Source organism: Sander vitreus, chromosome 4 (assembly GCF_031162955.1).
Source record: "Sander vitreus isolate 19-12246 chromosome 4, sanVit1, whole genome shotgun sequence".
In the NCBI taxonomy this organism is placed as follows: Eukaryota; Metazoa; Chordata; class Actinopteri; order Perciformes; family Percidae; genus Sander; species Sander vitreus.
Window position 1 is genome coordinate 18,245,899 of NC_135858.1, and position 25,909 is coordinate 18,271,807.

The 25,909-nt window shown below is 40.4% G+C and overlaps 2 protein-coding genes across 2 annotated transcripts in view; one reads left to right on the forward strand and one right to left on the reverse strand.

Annotated features, from left to right (window-relative positions):
- The window catches only part of syn2b (synapsin IIb), an 82,219-nt gene that overhangs the window by 16,414 nt on the left and 39,896 nt on the right, over window positions 1-25,909 (reverse strand). The window contains exons 2-5 of the mRNA XM_078248833.1: window positions 24,526-24,583; window positions 22,706-22,797; window positions 17,818-17,974; window positions 17,387-17,476 (exon numbers count right to left, since the gene is read on the reverse strand). Coding sequence (XP_078104959.1) covers window positions 17,387-17,476; window positions 17,818-17,974; window positions 22,706-22,797; window positions 24,526-24,583 — 397 coding nt within the window. The remainder of the gene's footprint in view (window positions 1-17,386; window positions 17,477-17,817; window positions 17,975-22,705; window positions 22,798-24,525; window positions 24,584-25,909) is intronic.
- On the forward strand, window positions 514-14,802 carry LOC144517042 (metalloproteinase inhibitor 4-like). The gene is made up of 5 exons (XM_078248834.1): window positions 514-991; window positions 12,170-12,267; window positions 12,780-12,894; window positions 13,482-13,606; window positions 13,963-14,802. Exons 1-5 carry the CDS (start codon window positions 853-855, stop codon window positions 14,158-14,160), a joined length of 675 nt encoding a protein of 224 aa, XP_078104960.1. The 5' UTR covers window positions 514-852; the 3' UTR covers window positions 14,161-14,802.

The following is a 25,909-nucleotide window of genomic DNA, read 5'->3' on the forward strand; positions in this document are numbered from 1 at the left end:
TTCAAAATTAGTCATGAAGTGCTGTGTTGACATGAAACTGCTACATTTGCCACCAAAACAGCAATACTTGCACTCCACCGAACACTAACAGTAAAAAACTGTAATTTTTATGATTATGGTTTGCATTTATGACTCACTGATGATCACACAAGCTGCATCTGAAAAGAACACTAATCATGAAATTCACAAAAAAAACCTGCACAAAGGATTTTAAATTGTTTGGGACAGGTCTGTGAAGCAAATATTAGAAATGACCTTTACCCAGGTCATTTCTAATATTTGCTTCACAGACCTGTCCAACAATTACTTCACAACAATCGTTCATAGATTTCATGAATAACTGGATGAATACACCTACAGCAGCCAATGGGAGAAGAGGGAGGACATCAAAAGAGGGTACAAGAAGAGGCAAAGGATGGTGTTTTTTCCCCCCCTGCGTTTGAGGAGGCTGTCCCTAAATTGTGGAGTACATAAGGGCTCCCTGTGTGCGACCCTCTCAGCATTCAAGACCAGAGTGTGAGGGGATCCAACTATTGTAAGTTTCTCTGTGTGTTGTCTACAGAGAGGGAGAGAAAGAGAGACAGACAGAGAAAGAGAGAGAGCAGTGGCAGCAGCAGCAGGCTTCTCTTCAACTCAAGTTTTTTGCTCCAGTTTGAATTCAGAGGTGTACTTTAAACTTTTCAATCCACAGCTGCCTTTCAGCTCAGCAGAGATCATCTTACTACTTTGACTCTTGCCTTGTGCTTCCCCCGTTGCTGCCTGATTTGCTTTTCCCGTGGAACTTAACAGGATCAGAAGAGGTTGCCAAGCTTTCATCGAGTGGTGGAGCGGTCAGAGGCAGCCAGAGTCATCATGGCTGTGTCCCAGGAGCGGAGTGTGTGTCTGGGGTTTTGGGTTCTCCTTTTGCTCGGTGCAGGCATGGAGGAAGTTGTGGAGGGATGTAGCTGCCATCCAGCACACCCACAGCAGCTATTCTGCAGCGCTGAGATTGGTGAGTTAATAACTGGAGACCTATTTAGTTTTTGTCCACCCAGATAGGAGTTAAGAATATAAAAGCTGGTGCATTTAATGATAGTGGAAAAACGGGATTGTATGATTTTAATGTTGGAGGAATGCCACTCCTTCTTAACTTACTGATTGATGATTTGGCTTATTGGTCAACTTAATTGGATTTTCTGAGAGGGAAAAAAAATAATCAAATCCAGAGTGAAAACCTACTGTGATAAGAACAAATCAATAGAGCTTCTGGGCCGAACTTTTCATGGTAGTTAATTAAAAGAAATGTTGATTGTGGCTTTTTTTTCCAATTATATTCATATAAACAGAAAGATATTTAAGCACTATATATGATGGCTTTATGAAATTTAAGTGTGGTGGACTGTTAGTGGACTGATTATTGATTAATATCAGTTATAACTTATAAGTGAACAATATTTATAAGACTTACATCTACACACAGTTGATCAGTTTCTCTTACTGTCCTTTATTTTTCTTATATACTAAGGTAAATACACTACCGGCCTTTTACTGGAAAACAGGGCAGCCTGCTTTCTGTTTTTGTAGTTACATAATTGAGTCTTCTTGCTCTCAATCACATCACACATCACAAAAACAAACCCTAACAAAACAGCCAGTGTCAAGTGGCCCCGGCCTACATTCTATCTATCTATCTGTCTGTCTGTCTGTCTGCCTGTCTGTCTGTCTGTCTGTTTAACGCCACCCCCCAATCATCCAGTTATTTCTTGTCTAAGCAAAACACGCCTGCTCTGACTTTGATTACTTGGCTACAGACTGTGGAAGGCCGGAGTATGTGCTTCTGTCAAAGGTTACTCTCCAGCAGAGGAGAAAGACAGAGAGAAAGAGAAAGTAGACGAAGGAATTGCTTTGACTGTATTTTAGTTTTGTTTTTCTAACTGGTCTGCTTCAGGTTTAGAGAGGGTCAGCCCCCTCAAAGTACTCTGAAAATGTGTCTCAAAAAATAGTCAGTCTGAAATTGAGGTTGAGACCTGTTTTCGAAACCGCCATAATGCCAAATTAGATCTGGGTTATGAGAACACAATGAGAGTTTTTGGGGCAGTGTTTTTAGGACAGAGTTTTACATATGACGTGTGATAGAGGTCCTGTATGATCATGAAGTCTACGCTGAACAACCAAATAATTGGTTGGTCTTCTGTTCTATTCATTCATTGGTCACATAACAACCCCAAAACTGTTTAACAAGACACAAAAGCAATGCATGCTGCGTGTTACTCACACATAAACCGTGTAGCCAACATTCAAAAACTGAAACTATTCAAACAAACATGTTACAAAGTAATGCAGCTCATCAGCAAACGTTACATATTGAACCACTTTTTCTCTCTTTTTTTCTGTTTGAACCACTGAACCTAAACAAAATGGATTCCAATTGACCGTTAGCTAAACCCCTCCCCCAATTGTCCAGTTATCACTCTGTAACCAGTTACAGTAGGTCTGTCAAGCTTTGGATTTCTCCACATTTTAAAGCTGTGTGCATGGGGATGTGGCGATAGAGCAGAAATGCAAAGAGTGTTTTAAACTGTGTGTTTCTGTTCTAAAGTGAGCTGCAAACATTAGCATGTTTTGGCTAACTAACTTACTAGCATTACTTCCAAAGCCGGGCAGCATATCATGAACTAACTACATAATTTGTAGGATTACAGGTTACATTAGAAAAAGACTCCTTCAGGACTGAGACATCCGCTGTCTAGTAGTTCGCCCCTGTGCAAGAGTCGGTTTGGGCTGCTGCTATCAGAGTTTAGTGTAATGTTAGCCGCTCTGTCCACGTCTTGGGGAAGTAAACACTTCAGCAACCTCAGCACAGTCACTACCCAAGATAACGTTATATTACACACATAGCCCTCATCCTCAAAGGCTTTTCTCCTCTAATGTTAAAAGTTAAACATACAGATTTAAAATATGAACAATAAAGCAAAAATCTCATAAACATCATAACTTCTGTCCAGTCCAAGTACACAAGTATCTTTTTTTCTGTAAGCTAAGCATCCAAACGGATATGTCCGAACAAACTGACGTTAAGTTCTCCCCTATCATACTGTACTTCATGTAATACTAGGGCTAACTTATTATACTTTGCAGTAAAAAAACAATGCTGCTTCAGATCAGTCTTTTAGCATGATATCATGCATGTCGCCACTAAGCATGCATATTTAAACTAGTCAGCCGGACAAGCCATGGAGCTAATTAAAATTAGTTAGCTAGCTAGCAACAATAAAATATGCTAGTGACAGTTGTCATTTCAGTTGGCAAAATGACGGTTACTAGCTAGAATTGAGAAGCTGTTTCTGTCTCTGTGTGAAATTAAGGTTGTGTTTCTACTGTTTCAAAAATGACAAAGACATTGTAGCGATAAGCCTGCCACCACTATCATTGTAAACTGTGTAGGTACTGAGCAGCAGCGAAAAGCTTGCAAAGCATAGCAACAGTAACTATGGGGGGTGGGACTTCACAAATGGTCAATTAACCACAGGTTCTTTTGTAATTGGATTCCATTTCAATGGGGTATGCTCGGGTCTGTGTTTAGTTTGTATGAGTCCACCTCTGAATGGATACAAGTGCCAGTGGTCCCTTTTAGGTAGGATGCAACTGGACCCATGAATATAAAATCCCTCACTTACATGTAGTGTGTCTAAGAGAACTTTTCATTTGGTGGCATCTGTTGTTACACTGTCCTGGTTGTTTTCTAAGCATAGGCTGGTGGTGGCCTTTAGTTGACCTGACAGCGCTGTCACAGTCGATGAGCCCTTTGAATAAAGCTGTACATCTGAGTAATATCCCATCTGGACAAACCTTGGACGATTCCCTGGCCGTGTTTGTGTATTTGAGATTGTGTGTATTGTAGTGTGAGTGTGTGTGTGTTGGACAGAGGCCAAGCCATGCCAACACAGCCTACTCCATCTCTCTCTCTTTCTTTCCCTCTCTCTCCCCACTTCATTTCCATGTCTAAAGGCTTGGTCTAATGGTCTGCATACTAACAATATCAGTGTGAAAGCCTACTGACAGTCCAGCTTTGTGAGCATGACAAGGGTGCCAATTCATCAGGGAGGAGGGAAGTTACTTACTACATCAGTTCTCATGGAACAAGTTTGCAATATTTAGTTTGGTTATGTAGCTCTGAGGCAGATGCACAGCCACTTTCACTCTGCAGGCGTGCCTGTCCTTATTCCTGTTCATAACACAGCTGCAGCAACTGGATTGAGTCAGTAACCAAGCCTGCACAGTTCAAAGATGTCTAGGTGGGGGGTAAACATTTCAGAGAATCTGGGCCAAGAGAATAATTTTAGGAGGAGACAGCAAACTTGGAATACAATGAGTTTTGCTGTTCAGTTATTACTAGTAATTTCTACAATAAATGTAATTTAAAATGTACAATCACTACCCAAAAACTATTATGTCTGGAAGGTGATCCAACTAAAATCACTGACGCTGCAATGAAAAATTACTGTACTATTTTTGGTTAATTGGCTATAGCAACTTCTGTCCTCTTCCATGTTGACTGATATATGGTCAATGCTCAGACTGACAACTATTTGATCCTTACACAGAATACGGTTATGCTGTGGTGTATTGCTTACCATCAATTGGCCACATAGACTCCTTATTCTGTTCAGAAAGGAAGATTTTAATGGGACAGCTAATTTGCCAAAGCATCTACTTTCAGATATGTTTCTCCTTGCCAAAGGAAGTGCAGATTAAAGATGATAGTCATCATTGGCACAGTGTTTTTCTGTGTAGTGATCACAACAGCCATATTTAGTGGTGTAATCGTAGCTGAGGAGATGGGTGTTCAGTGTTTAATAGAAGATGTGACATTGGCCTTTAAAAACAATACTTTTTTTGGCATTTTAGGCCTTTATTTGATAGGACAGCTAAGACATGAAGGGGGATTAACATGCAGCTAAGGGCCGCAGGTCGGTCGCAGGCTGCGGCGAGGACTAAGCCTCTGTACATGGGGTGCACTCTTTACCAGGTGAGCTACCCAGGCACCCCATAAAAACAATACTTGCTGCATTTCTTTGAATACCAATAACTAGTGGTGGAAGTATTTTCTTAAGTAAAGTAGAGCTAGACGGATAAATCTGCTGGCCTGATATATAGGCAAGTAAGACTGTATGAAGGTTGGATTATGCTCGTAGAAAATTTGTTTGTGTGAAGTGGGAGTTAATGACAGATTGTTAGTTTTGGATAGTTACAGAAAGGTACTGTCAGGGACAGTGTGTATTAATAAACATTTCTGTAAATATGCCAGAATTATCATCTGCAGTCCCTGGCCAGATGTTACAATAGGCTCCCTTAAAAGCAATGATAGGCATCCTAACATGAGCATGACATTAAATAGAAATATAAATACATGTGCACTAGATAAAATCACATTACATTCTTGTCTTGTTTACAACAACTAAAATTACATTTTTAAATCATTGATGCATAACCAATGAATACTTATGGTTCTTATGTTGAATACATGTTTATCCATCCATCCATCCATCTTCATCCGCTTATCCGAGGGTCGGGTCGCGGGGTAGCAGCTCCAGCAGGGACCCCAAACTTCCCTTTCCCGGGCCACATTAACCAGCTCCGACTGGGGGGATCCCGAGCGTTCCCAGGCCAGGTTAGAGATATAATCCCTCCACCTAGTCCTGGGTCTCCCCCGAGGCCTCCTCCCAGCTGGACGTGCCTGGAACACCTCCCTAGGGAGGCGCCCAGGGGGCATCACTTACCAGATGCCGAACCACCTCAACTGGCTCCTTTCGGCGCAAAGGAGCAGCGGCTCTACTCCGAGCTCCTCACGGATAACTGAGCTTCTCACCCTATCTCTAAGGGAGACGCCAGCTACCCTCCTGAGAAACCCATTTCGGCCGCTTGTACCCTGGATCTTGTTCTTTCGGTCATGACCCAGCCTTCATGACCATAGGTGAGGTAGGAACAAAAACTGACCGGTAGATTGAGAGCTTTGCCTTCTGGCTCAGCTCTCTTTTTACGTCTAGCGGTGCGATAAATTGAATGTAATACCGCACCTGCTGTGCCGATTCTCCGACCAATCTCCCGCTCCATTGTCCCCTCACTCGCGAACAAGACCCCAAGGTACTTGAACTCCTTCACTTGGGGTAAGGACTCATTCCCTACCTGGAGAAGGCACTCCATCGGTTTCCTGCTGAGAACCATGGCCTCCGATTTAGAGGTGCTGATCCTCATCCCAGCCGCTTCACACTCGGCTGCGAACCGATCCAGTGAGTGCTGAAGGTCACAGGCCGATGATGCCATCAGGACCACATCATCTGCAAAAAGCAGCGATGAGATCCCCAGCCCACCGAACTGCAACCCCTCTCCCACCCGACTACGCCTCGATATCCTGTCCATAAATACTACAAACAGGATTGGTGACAAAGCGCAGCCCTGGCGGAGGCCAACTCTCACCTGAAAGCGAGTCCGACTTACTGCCGAGAACCCGGACACAGCTCTCGCTTTGGTCGTACAGAGAGTGGATGGCCCTGAGAAGGGACCCCCTCACCCTGTACTCCCGCAGCACCTCCCACAGTATCTCCCGGGGCACCCGGTCATACGCCTTCTCCAGATCCACAAAACACATGTAGACTGGTTGGGCATACTCCCAGGCTCCCTCCAGGATCCTTGCGAGTAAAGATCTGGTCCGTTGTTCCCACGACCAGGGACGGAATCCGCATTGTTCCTCTTCAACCTGAGATTCGACTATCGACCCGAACCCTCCTTTCCAGCACCTTGGAGTAGACTTTACCGGGAGGCTGAGAAGTGTGATACCCCTGTAGTGGCACACACCCTCTGGTCCCCCCTTTTTTTAAAAGGGGAACCACCACCCGGTCTGCCACTCCTTAGGCACCGTCCCAGACTTCCACGCAATGTTGAAGAGGCGTGTCAGCAAGACAACCCCTCCACACCCAGAGCTTTAAGCATTTCTGGACGGATCTCATCAATTCCTGGGGCTTTGCCACTGTGGAGTTGTTTAACTACCTCAGCAACCTCCACCAGGGAAATTGATGCCAATCCCCCCCTCATCCTCCAGCTCTGCCTCTACCATAGAGGCGTATTAGTCGGATTTAGGAGTTCCTCAAAGTGCTCCTTCCACCGCCCTATTACCTCCTCAGTTGAGGTCAACAGCGTCCCATCCTTACTGTACACAGCTTGGATGGTTCCCCGCTTCCCCCCTCCTGAGGTGGCGAACGGTTTTCAGAAGTACCTTGGTGCCGACCGAAAGTCCTTCTCCATGTCTTCTCGAACTTCTCCCACACACGCTGCTTTGCCTCTTTCACGGCAGAGGCTGCAGCCCTTCGGGCCCTTCGGTACCTTGCAACTGCCTCCGGAGTCGTCTGGGATAACATATCCCGGAAAGACTCCTTCTTCAATCGGACGGCTTCCCTGACCACCGGTGTCCACCACGGTGTTCGTGGGTTACCGCCCCTTGAGGCACCTAAGACCCTAAGACCACAGCTCCTCACCGCAGCTTCAGCAATGGAAACTTTGAACATTGTCCACTCGGGTTCAATGCCCCCCAGCCTCCACAGGGATGCACGAAAAAGCTCCGCCGGAGGTGTGAGTTGAAAGTCTGTCGGACAGGGGCCTCCTCAGACGTTCCCAATTTACCCGCACTACCCGTTTGGGCTTACCAGGTCTGTCAGAGTCTTCCCCCACCCCTGACCCAACTCACCACCAGATGGTGATCGGTTGACAACTCCGCCCCTCTCTTCACCCGAGTGTCCAAAACATATGGCCTCAGATCAGATGAAAACGATTATAAAATCGATCATTGACCTTTGGCCTAGGGTGCTCTGGTACCAAGTACACTTATGAGCATCCCTATGTTCGAACATGGTGTTCGTTATAGACAATCCATGACTAGCACAGAAGTCCAACAACAAACAACCACTCTGGTTTAGATCAGGGAGGCCGTTCCTCCCAATCACGCCTCTCCATGTGTCTCCATCATTACCCACGTGCGCGTTGAAGTCCCCCCAGCAGAACTATGGAGTCCCCGACTGGAGCCCCATGCAGGACTCCACTCAAGGTCTCCAAGAAGGCCGAATACTCTGAACTCTTGTTTGGTGCATATGCACAAACAACAGTCAGAGTTTTTCCCCCCCCCCACAACCCGCAGGCGTAGGGGAGCGACCCTCTCGTCCACCGGGTTAAACTCCAGCGTAGCGGCGCTCAGCCGGGGGCTTGTAGTATCCCCACACCCGCCCGGCGCCTCACACCCTGGGCAACTCCGGAGAAGAAAAGAGTCCAACCCCTATCCAGGAGTATGGTTCCAGAACCAAGACTGTGCGTAGAGGTAAGCCCCACCAGATCTAACCGGTAGCGCTCCACCTCCCGCACAAGTTCCGGCTCCTTCCCCCCACAGAGAGGTGACATTCCACGTCCCCAGAGCCAGCCTCTGCTGCCCGGGTCTGGTCCGTCGAGGCCCCTGACCTTCACTGCCACCCATGTGGCAGCGCACCCGACCCCAGCGGTTCCTCCCACAGGTGGTGGGCCCATGGGATGGAGGATGTCCGCCACGTAGCTTTTTCGGGCTGTGCCCGACCGGGCTCCGTGGCAAACCCGGCCACCAGGCGCTCGCTGGCGAGCCCTCCATCTGGGCCTGGCTCCAGACGGGGGGCCCGGGCTTCCTCGGGCAGGGTCACTTCATCCCTTCCTCGATTTTTTCATAGGATTTTTGAACCATTCTTTGTCTGGCCCCTCACCTGAGACCACTTTGCCTTGGGAGACCCTACCAGGAGCACAAAGCTCCAGACAACACAGCCCTCAGGTTCATAGGGACACACAAACCTCTCCACCACGATAAGGTGATGGTTCCCGGAGAAGACATGTTTATTTATTTATTTATTTTATTTACGTTATGTGTTAATATAAAAAAAATCATTATCATCTCACATGAAGTTTTGAAACTCTCAACAAACAATATTGGCATCAGCCTAAAACATCCAGTATTGGTCAGGCTCTTATTACATGTAATAGTCCTACATTCAAAATTTAGCTTGAGCTGAAGTAGGAAAGTATGGGCAGAAAGTAGAAAAAGTAAAAGTACTTATTATGTTATAAAGTATTGACACTTTGGCCTTTTAGCTGCATTTTAATGTATACTTTACTTGTTTGGTGTTACATCAAACTACTATACTATTACAACCTAATATACTGTACTAGTGCAATTTAATTTTTTAAACAGCAATATGCCCAGTGTTGCTGGAATACAAAATACAACATTTCAGTCAAATATACTTTGGTAAAAGTATAACGTAACATAAAATGGAAATACTCAAGTAAAGTACAAGCAACTCTAAATTCTAAGTACAGTTCTTTATGGCTTCACCTATATAAATACCAACAAATTGAAAAAAAACTTGACGAATATTACAAAAAGGTATCCATGCCACTCCAATGGATGAACCCATTAATCAAACTGAGCTTTTATTCTTTGCATGCAGTTTTTAGGTCACAGCTGCATATGTGTAGGTTAGTTTACAGGCAGGTGTGTCAGACATTGTAAAGTGTATTGTAAGGTATCATAGAGCATCTATGCGCTTGTGCACCTCTCACAAGTTATCATTAACTTTCTGTCTGTGCATTTGTTTGTCTGCTTGCCTTTCTATCTTCTTGACTAAGTGTTTTTTTCCTCAACCAATTTCACAGAACACACAGAGCTTGGTGGTGTAGTTATGCGATGAGGCGAAAAGCACAAACATAGTTTGCAGAGCTGTGTGAGAGGGTGAAGATAAGGAGGGGTGCTGGGTCACACTTTCTCTTTCTCTCTCATACTGTAGCTTTTCTCTTTCCTTTACGGCTATACCAAGGTTACTTGCTCCACTTGGTCCTATCTGTTTCTTCCCTTCTCTATTTCCATCTCACTCTGGTGCATCTAGGACTGTTTTCTCTATTTTAGAGAGAACAACGTGGAAGACAAGGAACAACAGTTATATAGCAGAGTTAATGGGTATTAGGCAACTTATTCCACGATTTGTATTGCTCACCAGAATTATAACATAATCAACAGTATAATCAAGCATCTAAGATAAGCCCTGCCCCCTTACTGTTGCTATGCCTGTTAAGCACATCTCACACAGCATATAGTGCAGTTTACAATGATAATGGAGGCAGATTCAAAATTCTTGGTAAGTTTTGAAACAATTGGTTCATAATTTCTTACAGTGGTAGACAAAAGTAGGTTTATATTTCCTAGCTGGCGGGATTTGATTTTGTTAACTGAAATGATGATTGTCGCTCGCAGATTTTATTAGCAGTAGCTAGCTAATTAATTATTTAGTTAAACAAATGTTAGCTTTCCGAGTTGGTTGAAAATGCTGTCTCTGGCTGACGTTTTAATGTTCCCAAATGAGTCCTGAGACCCTACGCCGTAGCCTGATGTGCACCTGTCCAAAAATGTAACTACACATTGCGGCGACTTGGGCCACAACAACTGTGATTGGTCCACCTGCTACAGCTTTCAGAAAAGCACAGGTAAAACACGTTGTTTCTCCTACTCCACCGCCGGAGTCGGTGTTGGTTTCAAAGCTAAATACCGTCGCTGTCTCTACCACACACTCCCCACGCACACACATACCAGCTCTGCTATTCTCTTAAAGAGATGCGCTTGATCGACGCACACACACCAGCGCACAAGTATATATCCTCGCAATGGCATAGGCCACTTAAGTAGACTACGGCGTAGGCTCTGTGTAGAGCCTACGTACAACCATAAATATGCCTTAACCAATGTGTTTGCACAACTAAACGCTATCTCGGATAACAAGTTAGTCTAGAGCTGTTACATTGTAAACTTCCCCAAATCCAAAAAGCAAAACAAAGCTGCTAACATTATCCTCGAGCTTGTCGTGAACAGGGCTTTTTTAAACGTAACCTCTAACCCCACAAAACAATGTAGTAGCCTATGAGATTCCCCTGACCTTGAACAAAATGCTAGGTTACTACTGTAATAAAAAAATAAGCTAGTTAGCCGGACATGCTAACGTTTGCAGCTCATATGTTAGAGGAGTCAACCACGCCGTTTAATACACTGTTTGATCCATTCATTAGACTTTTGCTATTGTATTTTGGGTTTAACTACAGCCTTACTACAGTTTTAAGTACATGATGATTTCTAAAGTACTCTACTCAATACTACTGCATTGTTCTACTGCGTTTTTTCTGTTAATGTTAGTTCATTGTTAATGCAGCTGTCTGCCAAGTCACTGTGTTGGGACTTATTGATAACCAGAGAAAAAGCTATAATAAAAAACTTAATTATGTTTGACTGATTGAGCCACAGCAGTGTTATTAGTTTAAAGGAAATGTTTGACAGTGAATTTAACTTGGCACTCAACATAATGACTCATGCAGATGTCTAAAAGTGCAGATTTTATGAGTTTGATGGAAAGAAAAAAAGTGGTTCTGTAGCAATGAAGTCTGTAATAACACAATGGCACAAGTACATGGTGTGGTCTGTGTAAGTAAAACAGGCATCATTAATAATAATATTAATATTGTTTTTAAATGAGAGGTTGTACAATTAGAAGACTTCACTGCTACCTTCCTGTTACTTTAAGAAACATACACCAATTATCTTGGCACTTTACCCTTCTACTTGATTACAGTATGGAATAAAATACTGTGAAGTCACTTCTGTGCCAGACATGGTTTGGCTTGACTATAAAGTATGTGTGTGTGTGTGTGTGTGTGTGTGTGTGTGTGTGTGTGTGTGTGTGTAGAGTCAGTTAATGGAAGTGTGCAAGCAGAAAGCTACTTGTTATTCCATATGGGTTTTGATTTCCCTCCCAGAGGAGAGAAGGGACACATCCTGTATCACTACTGAGAGGGACTGCTACACTGTCTGTGTGGGGAGAAAGACCAGTGACAAGTAAAAAGATAGAAAAGGAGGGAGGAGGAGAAAAGGAAGAAAAAAACACATCTATCTATCTATCTATCTATCTATCTATCTATCTACAGTATCTATCTATCTATCTACAGTATCTATCTACTAGAATGTTTTCCATTGTCTCTGGCATGTAAATCAGATTATTATCTCATCTCCTGCATTTATTTGGCATTTCAATTAAGCATAATCCTCCTTCCTTTCTTTTTTTCTTCTTCTTTCTTTTCCTGACAGTGATAAGGGCAAAGATCTCTGGAGAGAAAATTGTGTCGCCTAGCAACAGCTCCTCACCTTACATGAAGATGATCCAATATGAAATCAAAATGATCAAGGTGAGATCTATGGACAGCAGTAATAGCTGCTGCGGGGGGGAGACATACACCATTTTTTTATTTATTTTTTTACAATTTTTGCTGCTGTGTGTAGCTTTATAATTGATACAGTATTGGCTGACTGTAGTCTGTCAGGAAAAGTAAACACATTCTGATCAGTCTATTGTTGACAACATTCAAACACAGAAACAGTCTAGTTCAAATGGTCCAAATGTCTGCAAAAGTTTGTCTCCACTTGATCTTGCGGTGTTAATAATCAATACTGAGCAGTCGTGCCTGCTAAATATCCAAAATGTATATATATTTTTTAATTTACAGCCAGTTTTATTTATAAATTTAGGAGTTGACTTCACACCTGTTTGATGACTGAGACCCAGTATGTTATATTTTGGAGACTCCTGATTCCTGCTTACTTGCTGCCACATCCAGTATATAGTGTACTTAATTCATATTAGGCCAGGCTTATACAGTTCCTTCTCCACTCTCTTCCCCCTGTATGTTTCTGTGTCCAGATGTTTAAAGGTTTTGACAAGGCCAAGGACATCCAGTATGTGTACACTCCAGTCTTCTCCTCACTGTGTGGAGTCAAACTAGACTCCAACAATAAAGCAGGGTATTTGCTTTCAGGTACAGTATGCAATGGTCAGATTTTTTTATATTGCACTTTTGTAGGAAAAAGCAAGAGAAAGTTTGACATTTTGGAAAATATGAGAAGATCCATATGACTTTTATGTCTGTATGGTAAAGATAAGGCTATAGCCAGCAGCCGGTTAGCTTAGCTTAGCATAAAGACTGAAAACAGGTAACAAAATTCACCAACCAGCACCTCTAAAGCTAACACCTTACACTGTATCTCATCACTATATCCATACAAAAACCAAGAACTAGGCTAGCCTCCCCGCCCCCCTCTTTCAAGTTTTTTGCTAAGCTAAGCTAACCATACTATTATGAGAGTGGTATTCATCGTCTCATGTAACTCTTGGCAAGAAAGCAAATATGTGTATTTCTGAAAATGTCTTTTAACAAGCAGATGTGTTGTAAACATTGTAAAATATTGGCCATTTTATGGCAGTCAACCTGAATTCTATTAGATGTGAACTAATGTTTGCTGTTAAATAATAATCCCTAAAGCTATAAAATACAGCAACATAACTTCATTTTCTAAATACAAGATGAAATTTAGTAAGTGGTGGTGTTGTAATGTCACTAAACAGGAAGTATGTGGAGTGATGGGAGAATTTCTATTGGCCAATGCGACCTAGTTGAGTCCTGGGACAACTTATCACTGTCACAGAAGAAGAATCTCAACTACAAATACCAGATGGGCTGTGAATGCAGAGTGAGTAAGGACAGTTTGTTCTCCATTCATACATATTTATCTTTCTCCCACTTATCTATCTGTCTTAGAGATGCCTCAAGAAACAAAGCAACAGATAAAGTAAAAAAAAGTCACATTTCTCATCTCTCACTCTTGCTCAAACCTGCTTTCCATTTTAGTACAAAAGACCTTCAAGTGTGTGGTTTTTTTTCAGTCAACACTTGTTCGTAGCATCATGTGTCTATAGAGACAGTTTCCATCCAACCTTTACCCCAACAAACCTCTTATTCATAACACAGGGGAGGCCAACTTCAGGGACAAATAATGTGATGAATGAGTAAGTAAACAGGATGACTCAAAAACTCTTCTATCCACAGATCAACACCTGTTACACAGTCCCGTGTGCGTCTACAGGAGAAAACGAGTGCTTGTGGACTGATTGGCTGCTGGATAACAGCCTAAATGGGGAGCAGGCTCGGCAGTACGCCTGTATCCGCCGCTCTGACACAACCTGTAGCTGGTACCGGGGTGGACCCCCACCTGAGAAAGACTTCCTGGACATGGCTGACCCTTGACCTGTAATTCTGACATTCATTTTACTACATTTCACTACTGCAAAGTCCTGAGAAACATATCCTGCTTTCGCTTATGTAGCTCAAATTTGGCACGCAAGTAGCAACTGATTTAATCAAACAATTGGCTGATTTTCAAGGGAGTCCCATTGCTGAGCTTCTGTTTACAGAGTTCAGGTGGTTGCTAAAGCAATGCTAGGAATATCTTTGCAAACTGCAGGGGTTTTCAACCTTCTTCTGACTCAGATTTTTCTCCCTCTCACACATTCCACTTCACTTGCTGTTTTCCACAGAATAGGAATAGCAGTACACCATCCACTGCAAATTCACCCCAGAGTGAATCTTTTCTTTATTTCTAATGGCCTTTTTGAAATGCATAACCTTGACAAATACTGAAGACCTCATATTTTTTTTAATGCATAACTAGCAAGGTTATGTCGTCATTTAGATTACACATTTACTGAAAGTAGAAAAAAGCTGCCAACGTCTGCCACAATCCTGCATTGCAAAGTTTACTTTACACACTGTAAACAATTATTCTATGCACTAAATTCTTGCAGGTAGACCGCAGCACTGCCACATTTTCCCCACACATTATGGTGGTGTTGAATTCTTACCTTTGCATATTATAACTGAATAACTGTCCCATGCAAATGAATATATATATATATATATATATATATAGAGAGAGATAGAGAGAGAGAGAGAGAGAGAGAGAGAGAGAGAGAGAGAGAGAGAGAGCAAAGCAACACCAGACAATGCCCCAATTACAGTCATGTGAAAAAATTAGGACACTCATGCTAAAGTTGACTAAACAGAGGAATAAAAAAATCATCTTTTGGAAATTGATCTTAATGCCTTAATTAAAAAAAAAAGGAAAAATTCAGTCTTTAAGGACACCAATTTTCTTTGTGAATGAATAATGTAGCGTCCATAAATAAATGTTCTTCCTTAAAATACAGGGGGCATAAGTAAGTACACCCCTATGTTAAATTCCCATAGAGGCAGGCAGATTTTTATTTTTAAAGGCCAGTTATTTCATGGATCCAGGATCCTAATAAAGTTCCCTTGGCCTTTGGAATTAAAATAGCCCCACATCATCACATACTCTTCACCATACCTAGAGATTGGCATGGGGTACTTTCCATAAAATCATCTCTCAATGCAAATCAAACCAGCTATTGTGCTAACTGAAATAAAACCATGCCAATCTCTAGGTATGGTGAAGGGTATGTGATGATGTGGGGCTATTTTAATTCCAAAGGCTAAGGGAACTTCATCAGGATGCATAGTATCCTGGATCCATGAAATAACTGGCCTTTAAAAATATCTATAATCTGCCTGCCTCTATGGGAATTTAACATAAGGGTGTACTTACTTATGCCCCCTGTATTTTAAGGAAGAACATTTATTTATTTACGATACATTATTCATTCACAAAGAAAATTGGTGTCCTTAAAGATTGGATTTTTCCTCATTTTTTTAATTAAGGCATTAAGATCAATTTCTAAAAGATGATTTTTTTATTCCTCTTTTTAGTCAACTTTAGCATGGGTGTCCTAATTTGTTCACATGACTATAATTATATTTTGACAAAATCTGACATCAATTATATATGACCATAATTCTTGCACATCTAAATCATCACAGTTTATACTCTGTAAGTATTTTACCTGGGTGAGAATTAACATTTTAAAGGCTAACCGGATCTTTGTCTTATAGCATAGAAGTTGTTATCTTGTGGTTGTGTGTGTTTAGTTTCGTTGGTTGTACTATTTCCTGTGCCAAAAATCTAACCCAGCGCTTTAATAACAGCACTGCCACCTGTAGAAGCCAGGCCACCTCCCCTTAGAGGAAATGATGTAACAGGACAAGGTTCAATTCACTGTTTTTAACTCCTTAAAAACAGGAATTGGATTCTCCTCAATGTTCAAGTTCAAGAAAAGATAGCAAACACTTTGACACAAGACGTTAACCAACAAAAAGAGAAATAATATTATATTTGTATATGAGCTATAATTAGTGATTTAATTGTTGTTTTATAGGCATTATTTAATATAATGACACAACATTTATTAAAAGATCTGAATTGAACCATGTCTTGTTACTGGATTACTTCACTAAAGTCATACCGATAAAAATGCATTGTCACTTAATATCTCTATGCATGAGCCACTATTCAAAGATCATATTATGGTCACAATTCAAGTTGCACAATGAAGTAATTTGGCTGACATGTTTCAAACATACTATTTTGAAATATTTTAATAATAAAATATAGACTTTCATGACATGATATAATAATGCGTACTAACTGTATGGCTTAAGTGAAGCAATATCAAACAATTTCATGTTTGTTTTATACTGAAAGAATTGTTTGGGTTTGTATTTATGTCTCTGTTTCTGTCTATATAGAGTTTTCTATTTCCATGTACCAAAAAAGATTGTATATAAAATGTCTCAATGGAATAGTGTGACACAGATTTTTTTTTCCTCTTCAGTAACCAAAATGTCAGAAAATAAGACTCTTACTTTGATGAAAGCTCAGGTGTGAGAGAATATCTCTAACAAGCCAGAGTAGTAATAAAAAAGCACTCTGGTGCCTCCAGAGCAAAGTATATATTTCTTATACTTCACCTCTATAATATACCTTGTGAATATAGTAAGTAAATGCATAAAGAAAATAAGCAAGTTCACCTTTATCATGTGTACTATACAGTAAAATACTACATTTTATATTTGTCTTATTTTGTAATCTTTCGGTAACCTCAAAAAAGAATAATACTTAGAACTTAGGGAACTGGGGCTTCAGCAGTAGCTAAATAGCAAGTGTAAAGAATTCTCAGAAAATTATCATGACTTGTGTTTCTTCTAATGTGTATTCTCAGCTTTGTGGTAAACACTTGTATATACTGAACGTGAAAGTGTTTATGCTAAGAATATGGTAAATTGCATTTTGGCAAGTAATACAAAATAAAATATGATTAATTTTTTTTACCGGTGATATCCTAAAATCTACAGTAATTGGCCGACGCAAGATTATCTCCTGCTTTTAGAGAACGTCTCACCGCCCTGAGACAAAGAGCTAAACTACTATAAACATGATAATATAAATATCTAAATCTCAAGATCATTAATGGAAACATTTTGTCATTCGTTGAGAAGCTGTGGTTTTGGAGGTGTACGTTTGCTGAAGGGTTACTGACAGTATACAAAGTGTAAATCTTACCATGTCTTTGTAGTTGGGGTAAAAAGTCTGATCAATAAGAGGGATCCTCTCTGAACCCAGCCTCTTCTGATTATTGATCAGCTGGGAAAACTGGCGGGGAGGAGGACAATGAAAAGAGAGAAAAACAGCAAGAGAGAGTCAACTGCATTGTGAAGACAGGTAAGTGTAATGTATTACAACAGTAATACAGTACAGAACAGTGACATTATTCATATCATGTAATAATCATTGTCATAGCGCTTTTTAAACTGCACTTGAAGCCACAAAAAGTCACGACAAGAAACTCCTCCAAATTATCTTCATTCAAAATTAAATTTACAGAAACAGCTGCAAGCTCCATTAAAACATCTTTCCTCGTCTATGTTATTCACAATGTAGTAACTAACATACTATGTAGGTTGTTGCAGGTGTAAATTGCTAAAATTACTTACAGCCCAAGGTTTTTCGCAGAGGTTGTAGATAGAGTCCAGAGAGTTGACAGAGGGGACGCCTGCATACTGCAGACCGATGATTAAGTTCTTAAAATCCTCATTCTGAGCCATGCTGAAGGCATGCTGGCGCACCAAAACAAAGTCAGGCCTAAAAGACCTGGTGTGAAAGCAAAGATATAAATAAATAAATAAAAATACATTTACATTTCTAGTTTTCTTGTACCTCACGTGAGTATTTCCCCACACAACCTGTGTTGTTACAAAAATCCAAATAATTGATTTTGTGACTTTGTGAATGCGGCCTGAGTCACTTTACAGTGTCAGGCAAAAGGGCCAAAGCCTGGTTATTTGATAAAAAGAGACATTTATGGTTTCAGATGTCACTGACCTGCATTTTTGCGTTGAAGAACGAGAAGGGACGGCATTAAACAAAGATCATGGTACAGAGGAAAAACCCACAAAGCCACAAGTGAAAGGTAGTACATTTGTCTTTCCCACTGAACATGCTGTGGCAGTGAGAAAATAAGTCTGTCTGCACACATAAATGACTAAAACTGGACTAAGAAAGAAAGATAAGGAAATGGCCATATCTCTCCTCTTAAAATAGATCATCATCTGTGAAGGATCCTTACTAAGCTCTCTGTTTTGGATTGCTAAATCAAAGAAAAGAGAATCTTATTTTCCTGGAACACGAAACACAGGTAAATTTGATTGGAAATAAAGCTTGGGTAAATTATGTTACATTTATTTGCACATTATCTATAATTAAAATGACACAACTATTTAAATCATAGGGCTTTATAATATCGAATTTTACAAGGATCAATTCACAGTGGCAAATCTATCGGTGACATCAACAGTGTCATTTATAAAGGAAGTTTAACAAACAAGTGTAACCTGCATGTTTGAAACTGTTTCTCTGAACTGCTCTCTGTCAGCATGTCACTATTTCACCTCCTTTTGTCACATGGACGTTTGTTCTAAAATGTGATATTACATTTACCATCTAAAAATAGTTTAAAGAAACACTCCTCAATAGTGGTCAAAGCTTCGTTCGTTGTTTTACTGTGCACCCCTTCTGCACCAGTGTCCTCTTCTGCAACCACACAGTTTAGAAACAAAACGGGTTTTGCTTCAGTTGGATCCTCACCTTGGATTATGTCCGATATTTCTAAAATTGAATTTACCTTTGCATTTTAAACATGAGAGTGGGGGATCTGGGGTACATTAACAAAATTAAGCATTGAATCTTGAGCAAAATGAGTGATGACCCTTCCTGTTTTAATACATCACTTAGTAAGACAGTAAGCAGACAACTGGGAGAGGCTGTCGTGATAATTAACTCAACGCAAATTCTCTAAGGAACAGACGCTGCTCATATACTTGTATATAAAAGTAGTTTTCAGGAAGGACGTTAAAATGTGTCTTTAAATAACTGGTTTCCAGTCCAAAGCATGACCACAATTGGTCCATAATCTTAACTGCATGTTTATTTTTGTAACCATGACGACGCTCCCCTAACCTTAACAAATTATCATTTTAACCCAAACCACAATGTCTCCCTATAACCTTTAACAAACTACTTTTTTTTTTAACCTAGAGCAGGATCCGTCATCATGTCGCTTTTGTGCCTAAACCTAAACAAATCTTAACCATAGCATTGTCACATCATAAAATGGATTTATTTTTCAAAACTGATTTGTAACGGTTTTGGAGACAAAATGATGTGACTTATGTGTCGTTCTACAGAGCACAGACAAACAATGTACAGTATGTTGTCACAATATCTCTATTGTTATTGATGATTCTGTCCCCAGTATTACTTGGTATGAGATAGAAACCAGATTTCGTGATAATGCCCAACCCTAGCTGGAGGTAGAACTGGGTGGGGAGGAAATATTGTGAACCTCCCACACAGATCTACACAGCGAATAGAAAACAAATGCTAAGTGGCAAACAATAATGGGTTCCAAGTGTGGGGTTTTATGATCTATTACCATTGTGCAGGATTGTTATGATTTTTTAAATGTTATACAGTACTTTAAAAGGTCCCATATTGTAAAAACTGAGGTTTCCATGTCTTTTTTGATTACAAAGCAGTTCGGTGTGCTATATGAATATGGTGAAAGTATCAAAATGCCCCATTCACAGAGAAATGCACACCCATATTCAGAAACTATAAACGAGCGTCAGGACTTCCGTACGGTTGTGATGTCACAACTATACTATATACAGTATAAATATATATATATACACACAGGATATAGGTAATAAGTGGCACTACAGTGCCATCACAATTATTCCCCAGCTGCAAAGACAGTATAGAGACACAGCATACTGTAGGGACCTTTAAAATCCCATAGAAAAACACTTAAAACATAGCTCTAGAGCTCACAGAAGCAACTAGTGACCAGCAGGTAAAGGGCAAAAAACTATATCAGTGCAGTTCAGATCAGTAAAAGGTTGATGCTGATAGGGCATGACTTCTGTTATTTTTCCTCTTATCTCTGAATGTGTGTGTGAGAGAGAGGGGATGTGAGAAAAGCCAGAGAGACAGAGAGAGGGAGGGGGGGGGGAGATACAAAGAAAAAAATACACAGTAAAAGAGATGTAGAGAGGAGTTAGAGAAAAGAGACACAGAGAGAGAAAAAAAGGTTGGCACAGTGAGACCACCACCAGCTCTTTATGCACCAAGAATACTAATCAGACTCTCCAAGAACCTGAAAAAGACCCTGGTGGAGAGGACACGGCAATTAATGTGACTGCAATCTCTTCATTGCTGACAGTTAGCTGTAAAGATCAACATGGCCATGACTATCAATGTAATACTGAATCAGTGTTGCCTCAAGGCCACAGTAATTGTATTCAAGTCATTTTAAACTAAATGCCCTGAACCAAATAAGAAATGAAACTAAGAGTCTACAGCCATGCTAGTGGCTTTGTGAGGCTGTACTTAGACAATGCAGCACTTTAAGCTAAATGCTAACATGTTGAGAAATAGATTTTGTGTTTACTATGTTCACCATCTAGTTAAGTGTGTTTGCATGCTAACATTTGCTAATTAGCACTAAACAGAAAGAACAACTGAGGCTGATGTCAATCGTTTTGCAGGTATTTGGTCATAAACCAAGGTATTAGACAAATTGAAAATTTGACCTGATGAGAAGTCAGGGGATCATCACAGAATTGAGTTTACCATCATGTATTGTCAAAGCCAACACAGACAATTCCTCTGTTCCATATACCTCCATCATTCACAGTTTTTCACCGGGTGACATGTTCCTACATTACAATGAACGTGGGCACTGTACTTTGTTTTGAGTCAATCCCACATACACGTCCTGCCATGACTATAAATTGTGTGTTGCTGTGTGCTGAAGTATTATAGTTAATGCACTCTAATCCTTAAACACAAAATCTGCTGACTGTACAGACTCCAACTGCAACCTTTATACTTTTAAATTTAATCTTATTTACACAATAGTTCTCATAAATCGTAGGGTCATGGTAGATTGTTTAATCTTTTTTTAATGTTTTACTCAATATATTGTATGTTCTTTCAATTGTAGTCAGTCAAACTGAAAGATCTAAAGCCATAAAAGAGGAATAGAGAGAAGAGGAGCTGAAGATCGCATAGTGACATGTTCAGAGTCTGGAAAACATCTTCTTTGGGGTGAGGGCTACTTAGCAACACACAGAGCAGTTAGCAAATCACTGCTTTGACTTGAAATCGATGGACACTGGTAATTACAGTGACAAATGTAGATAGTTAAAAACATCCAAGTCTAAATTCAGACAGGCAGACAACAAGACAGACAATTATGTTGCAAACACATTCATTTTCTCCACAGCAAGTCCATGTTTGGGTGAGACTGAGGCCATGATGCTCAGATGATGCATGGTGTAAAAAATAATGCTTCTGTGGACATGATACTGCCAGGACAGGTGAACGTGAATAAATCTGTCTCAGGCAATGGTAACTGTTTGTGTGTGTGAGCATGTACGGACCAACCCTTCATAAAGCATAATTACAGAGCAGAGATGCCGATAATCAGACTGAGGCTGTCGTCTTCATTTCCTGTTGGTTTTGTTGGTTGGTGAGCAGTGGGAGTTACAGTCTTGCTTAATCACTGGCAGTCTACAGCTGGGGCACTGGTGTCTGTGTCAGTGTGGTTTGTGGTGTGTGAGTGGGTCTGTGTGATTGTCTGGGTTACAGGACGTTCACATGTTTGTACTGTGCCAATCAGTGGGTAGAGACTGTGGTCATATGCCTCTGACTTTTTCCACTGATCAAGCTTACAGTAAACAAGTGTATCAATGATGTTTAAGAGCATTCTGAGGTTTTCTATCTGATCTCGCAGATCATCTTTAATTGATGCATGAACATGATACAGCAACACTGTGCTGGGCTTTGAAAATGTATGGAAGTTTGTTTGTTTTTATTCTTTTTTTGTGAGAACCAATTGTTGGGATATTTTCATGACATTATTTTAGGGCTAGGTTTTGGATTTAGGGTCAGATTATAGGTTGAGGTCACGTTTGTATTTCTTGGTTGTATTGGGCATTGTAGGTAATTTAAATTAAGCTGTAAGAGTAGAATAATTAATTGAATACATAATCAAAGGCCTTAAAAAATTTGATGTGTGCCATCTTTGTGAGGACCAAAGCAGGTTTAGTGTCACGGCATGAGGTCCATCTGGTAGGTTAGGTTGTATTTAGGAATTAATCTTACTGTCAAAGTCAGGATAATAGTTAGGGTTAAATGAAGGTATAAGATTAGGATTTGACGTTTGAGAAGAAGGATTCGACTCCAGAATTAACACAGTTTGATCTTCCCAGAATCACAGAAGAACCAATGTGTGAGTGTGTATCTGCATGTAGCACTGACCTGACCACTTTGGTCCCGCTCCTAATGACCTGCATGTCCACGATACAGGTTCCATTTGAATGTGAGATGAGGTTGACCTCTGAGAACTCAGCCTACGAGGATGGAAAGAGGACACAAGACAGTTTCATTAGCTGCACACAAGTCTTGATATACAGAAGTGATGAAATACACATAAATCCTATTAAATTGTAAATGTTGCATAATCATACAATTCGATTTTGTAAATGGTTCCTAGTGGTTTAAAAAATGTAGAATCCCATATATAAAAAGCAGAATATCAGATGATTATATTCTCAATAGTTAAGGTCGTTGTGCAAGAAAAATGTTAATATTTCAACTCTATTCCATAATTGTATGATGATTGAACTTGGAGCAAAACCGTATATAAATACTGGATTACTTTTGCTTAAACAAACTTCAGAAGCAGAGAAAGGAGAGGACAAGGATCACTAACATTGTGCACAGCTGTTATACACTATATTTGCATTCTTTCAATATACTTTGTATTTATTGGGATATGAACACATCTATATTATTGCATACATAAACCATATAGTTATTCTAGTAAAATAATGCATGTCTGATTGTCTTTAGTGGGTTGCAAACATAGTGAGAATTTCTCTGTGACTCATAGCTGCCGACTCCTGTCACCTCTTGTATCTATTTTAGTTTCTGTGGTGAGGCTTGAGGTTGTAATTTCCCTGTCAACATCTATTAGGTGTGACATGTTTGGTGTGAAACCCCAGAGAATATTTATTTCAGACGCTAAGTAGCCAATGTATTGCAATATCAAAATGGTTTGATGGTTAAACCAATATATAAAAACCAAAATGTCACATACTGTTAATATATAATATCTGACGACTTAAGTATGTACAGTAAATACACATGCTATCAAGATGCTGGTGTAATTTTACATATGAAGTACTGGTGGTTTTAAAAGCGTGGTTATGCTATATATTTATACACAGGGAAACAGCACAAAAGTATGTTTTGCTGAGAATGACAAGTGCAAAATGTTAACAGAATGACTCTGCAGTTTCTACGAGGCAGACAGAGTTGCATACAGATTCCTGACCAAGATTACATTTTTGTAAACCTTCGTGTTCAATACACGACTACACTAAGAGTCTAAAGCCATGGGGGCAGCTCTCAGGTTCTTTGAGCTAAATGCTAGTATTAGCATGCTAATATGCTCACAGTGACAATGCTAGCACGTCGATGTGTAGCAGGTAATATTTATTAGGTGCTGTTAGTAGGTCTATAAAGTCATTAAGATTCATCCTCTGGGGACCATGAATGTCTGTACTAACTTTTGTGCCAACCAATCCTGTGGATGTTGAGATACTTCACTGGATGAGTTAAACCTTAATAAATAAACAGTGAGGAGTTAAATAAAGTCTGTAGGATTGAGCCTGTGGGTCTGTACAAAATTAAATGGGAATCCATCCAATAGTTTTTCAGATGTTTTAGTCTGAATCAAAATGGTGGACCCACTTGTTGCACACACAGGCTGAGACTTTGCTAAATCTGTGTGACCTCCTATCTTTGCAACCACCACACAGCAAGGTTGCATGCTATTCACTCTTTTCTGGAGTGACACCTTTTACTTTTGTGTGTTTTTTAAATTACCAGCTGTATAAAGCAATAGACAAGTAGAAGCATCTGAGAGAGTCTTTTATTGAAAATGTGGCATCAGTATCTTAGCTTGTCACCTGAAAACTTTGCATTTCCATATTAAACATGAATATTGTGTCAGTTCACTTTCATCTCTGTTCTGGATTCTGCAGCATCACAGGTCTATAAAATTGATATGATACCTGCTCCACTTTGATGTCGTAGTCTCCAAGGACCTTCTTTCCCCGAAACACTTTGGCCCTGGAAGAGTAGACAAAAGAAGATATTTAGTTTTCCATTTGTAAACTATCAGTTGTCTGTACTGCCCTCTACTGGACATCACACTCCCTGTTGAACAAATGAGAGAGAAAATGGACGCCTGCTTGTGCACTTTTAATGGCCAAACTTTCTTAGCTGTAGAACAATGTTTATTCTAATGAACTTTTTTAACTGCTTAAAAAATATGCAGCAGATCAGTGTGGCCATGCCAAAACTGCAATTAGTGTCATATTAATAGCTGGTAACATTAAATTCAGATTAGAATTCTGCTGCAATATTAAATGCTGTCTTTCCATTTGAATGATGGATGTATCCAATAACAGCGTGGTCTGATGTTGACTTCTTAATATCTTGGCTGCTACTTGATCAAGAGTGATGTAGAAATTTATTACAAGTAAACACACACACACACACACACACACACACACACACACACACACACACACACACACACACAAACAAACACACAGGCAGGCAGATGGAGAGCAGACAGACAAAGACAGACCAACTGAGAATGAGTCAAGCAGAGAGGCACAGGCTGCCAACCAACAACCAAAATGTTCATGACGTCTCTTTTTACACAACATTGTAAATGGATTGCAGATGGTTTGCACTGCGTCCATCACCATCCCATACACTGACACAAAATAAAGCAAAAACAAAGAGCATGAACAGAAAAGGTTGAAGCCTGGCTGATAATACAAATAGGGATACATTTACAGTGTCTAACCCTCAAGAAATCTTTTTTTCTTTTCCTTGTCATCATGTTTTTGTTCATGTTTATGAGGGGGCGACCTCTAGCTCACAAGGTAGAGCGTGCGCCACATGTAGGCTGAGTCCTTGGCAGCAGCCCGGGTTTGATTCCAACCTGCGGGTCTTTGCTGTGTGTCGTGTTCCCCCTCTCTCTACTCCCTTTCCTGTCTATCAGGTCAGATAGACAGGAAATAAACATAAAAAGCCCCAAATAATCTTTAAAAAATAATAGTTTGTGAGATGTAATGACTTCTTCAACAGGTCCCTGAACCCCCCTTGAATCCGCCAATAAAATAATGCATCCCTACAAACAGTATGCAAGCTTATGTACAACAATATGACGTTAAATCAAACTGTATGTGCCCCCATGTTTCCTCTCTGTGGCATCAATTAGATATGTATGTAAGATTCCATCCATATCTCCTCATGAGACCTTGTGTAGTGCAGCACGGAGGCATCTGTCTCGTTAGTCTGATTCATTAGGATGAGGCCATCTGTGAGAGAAAAATTGTGAGGGTATGATGCAATAACATACACCAATCAATAGCCACACCA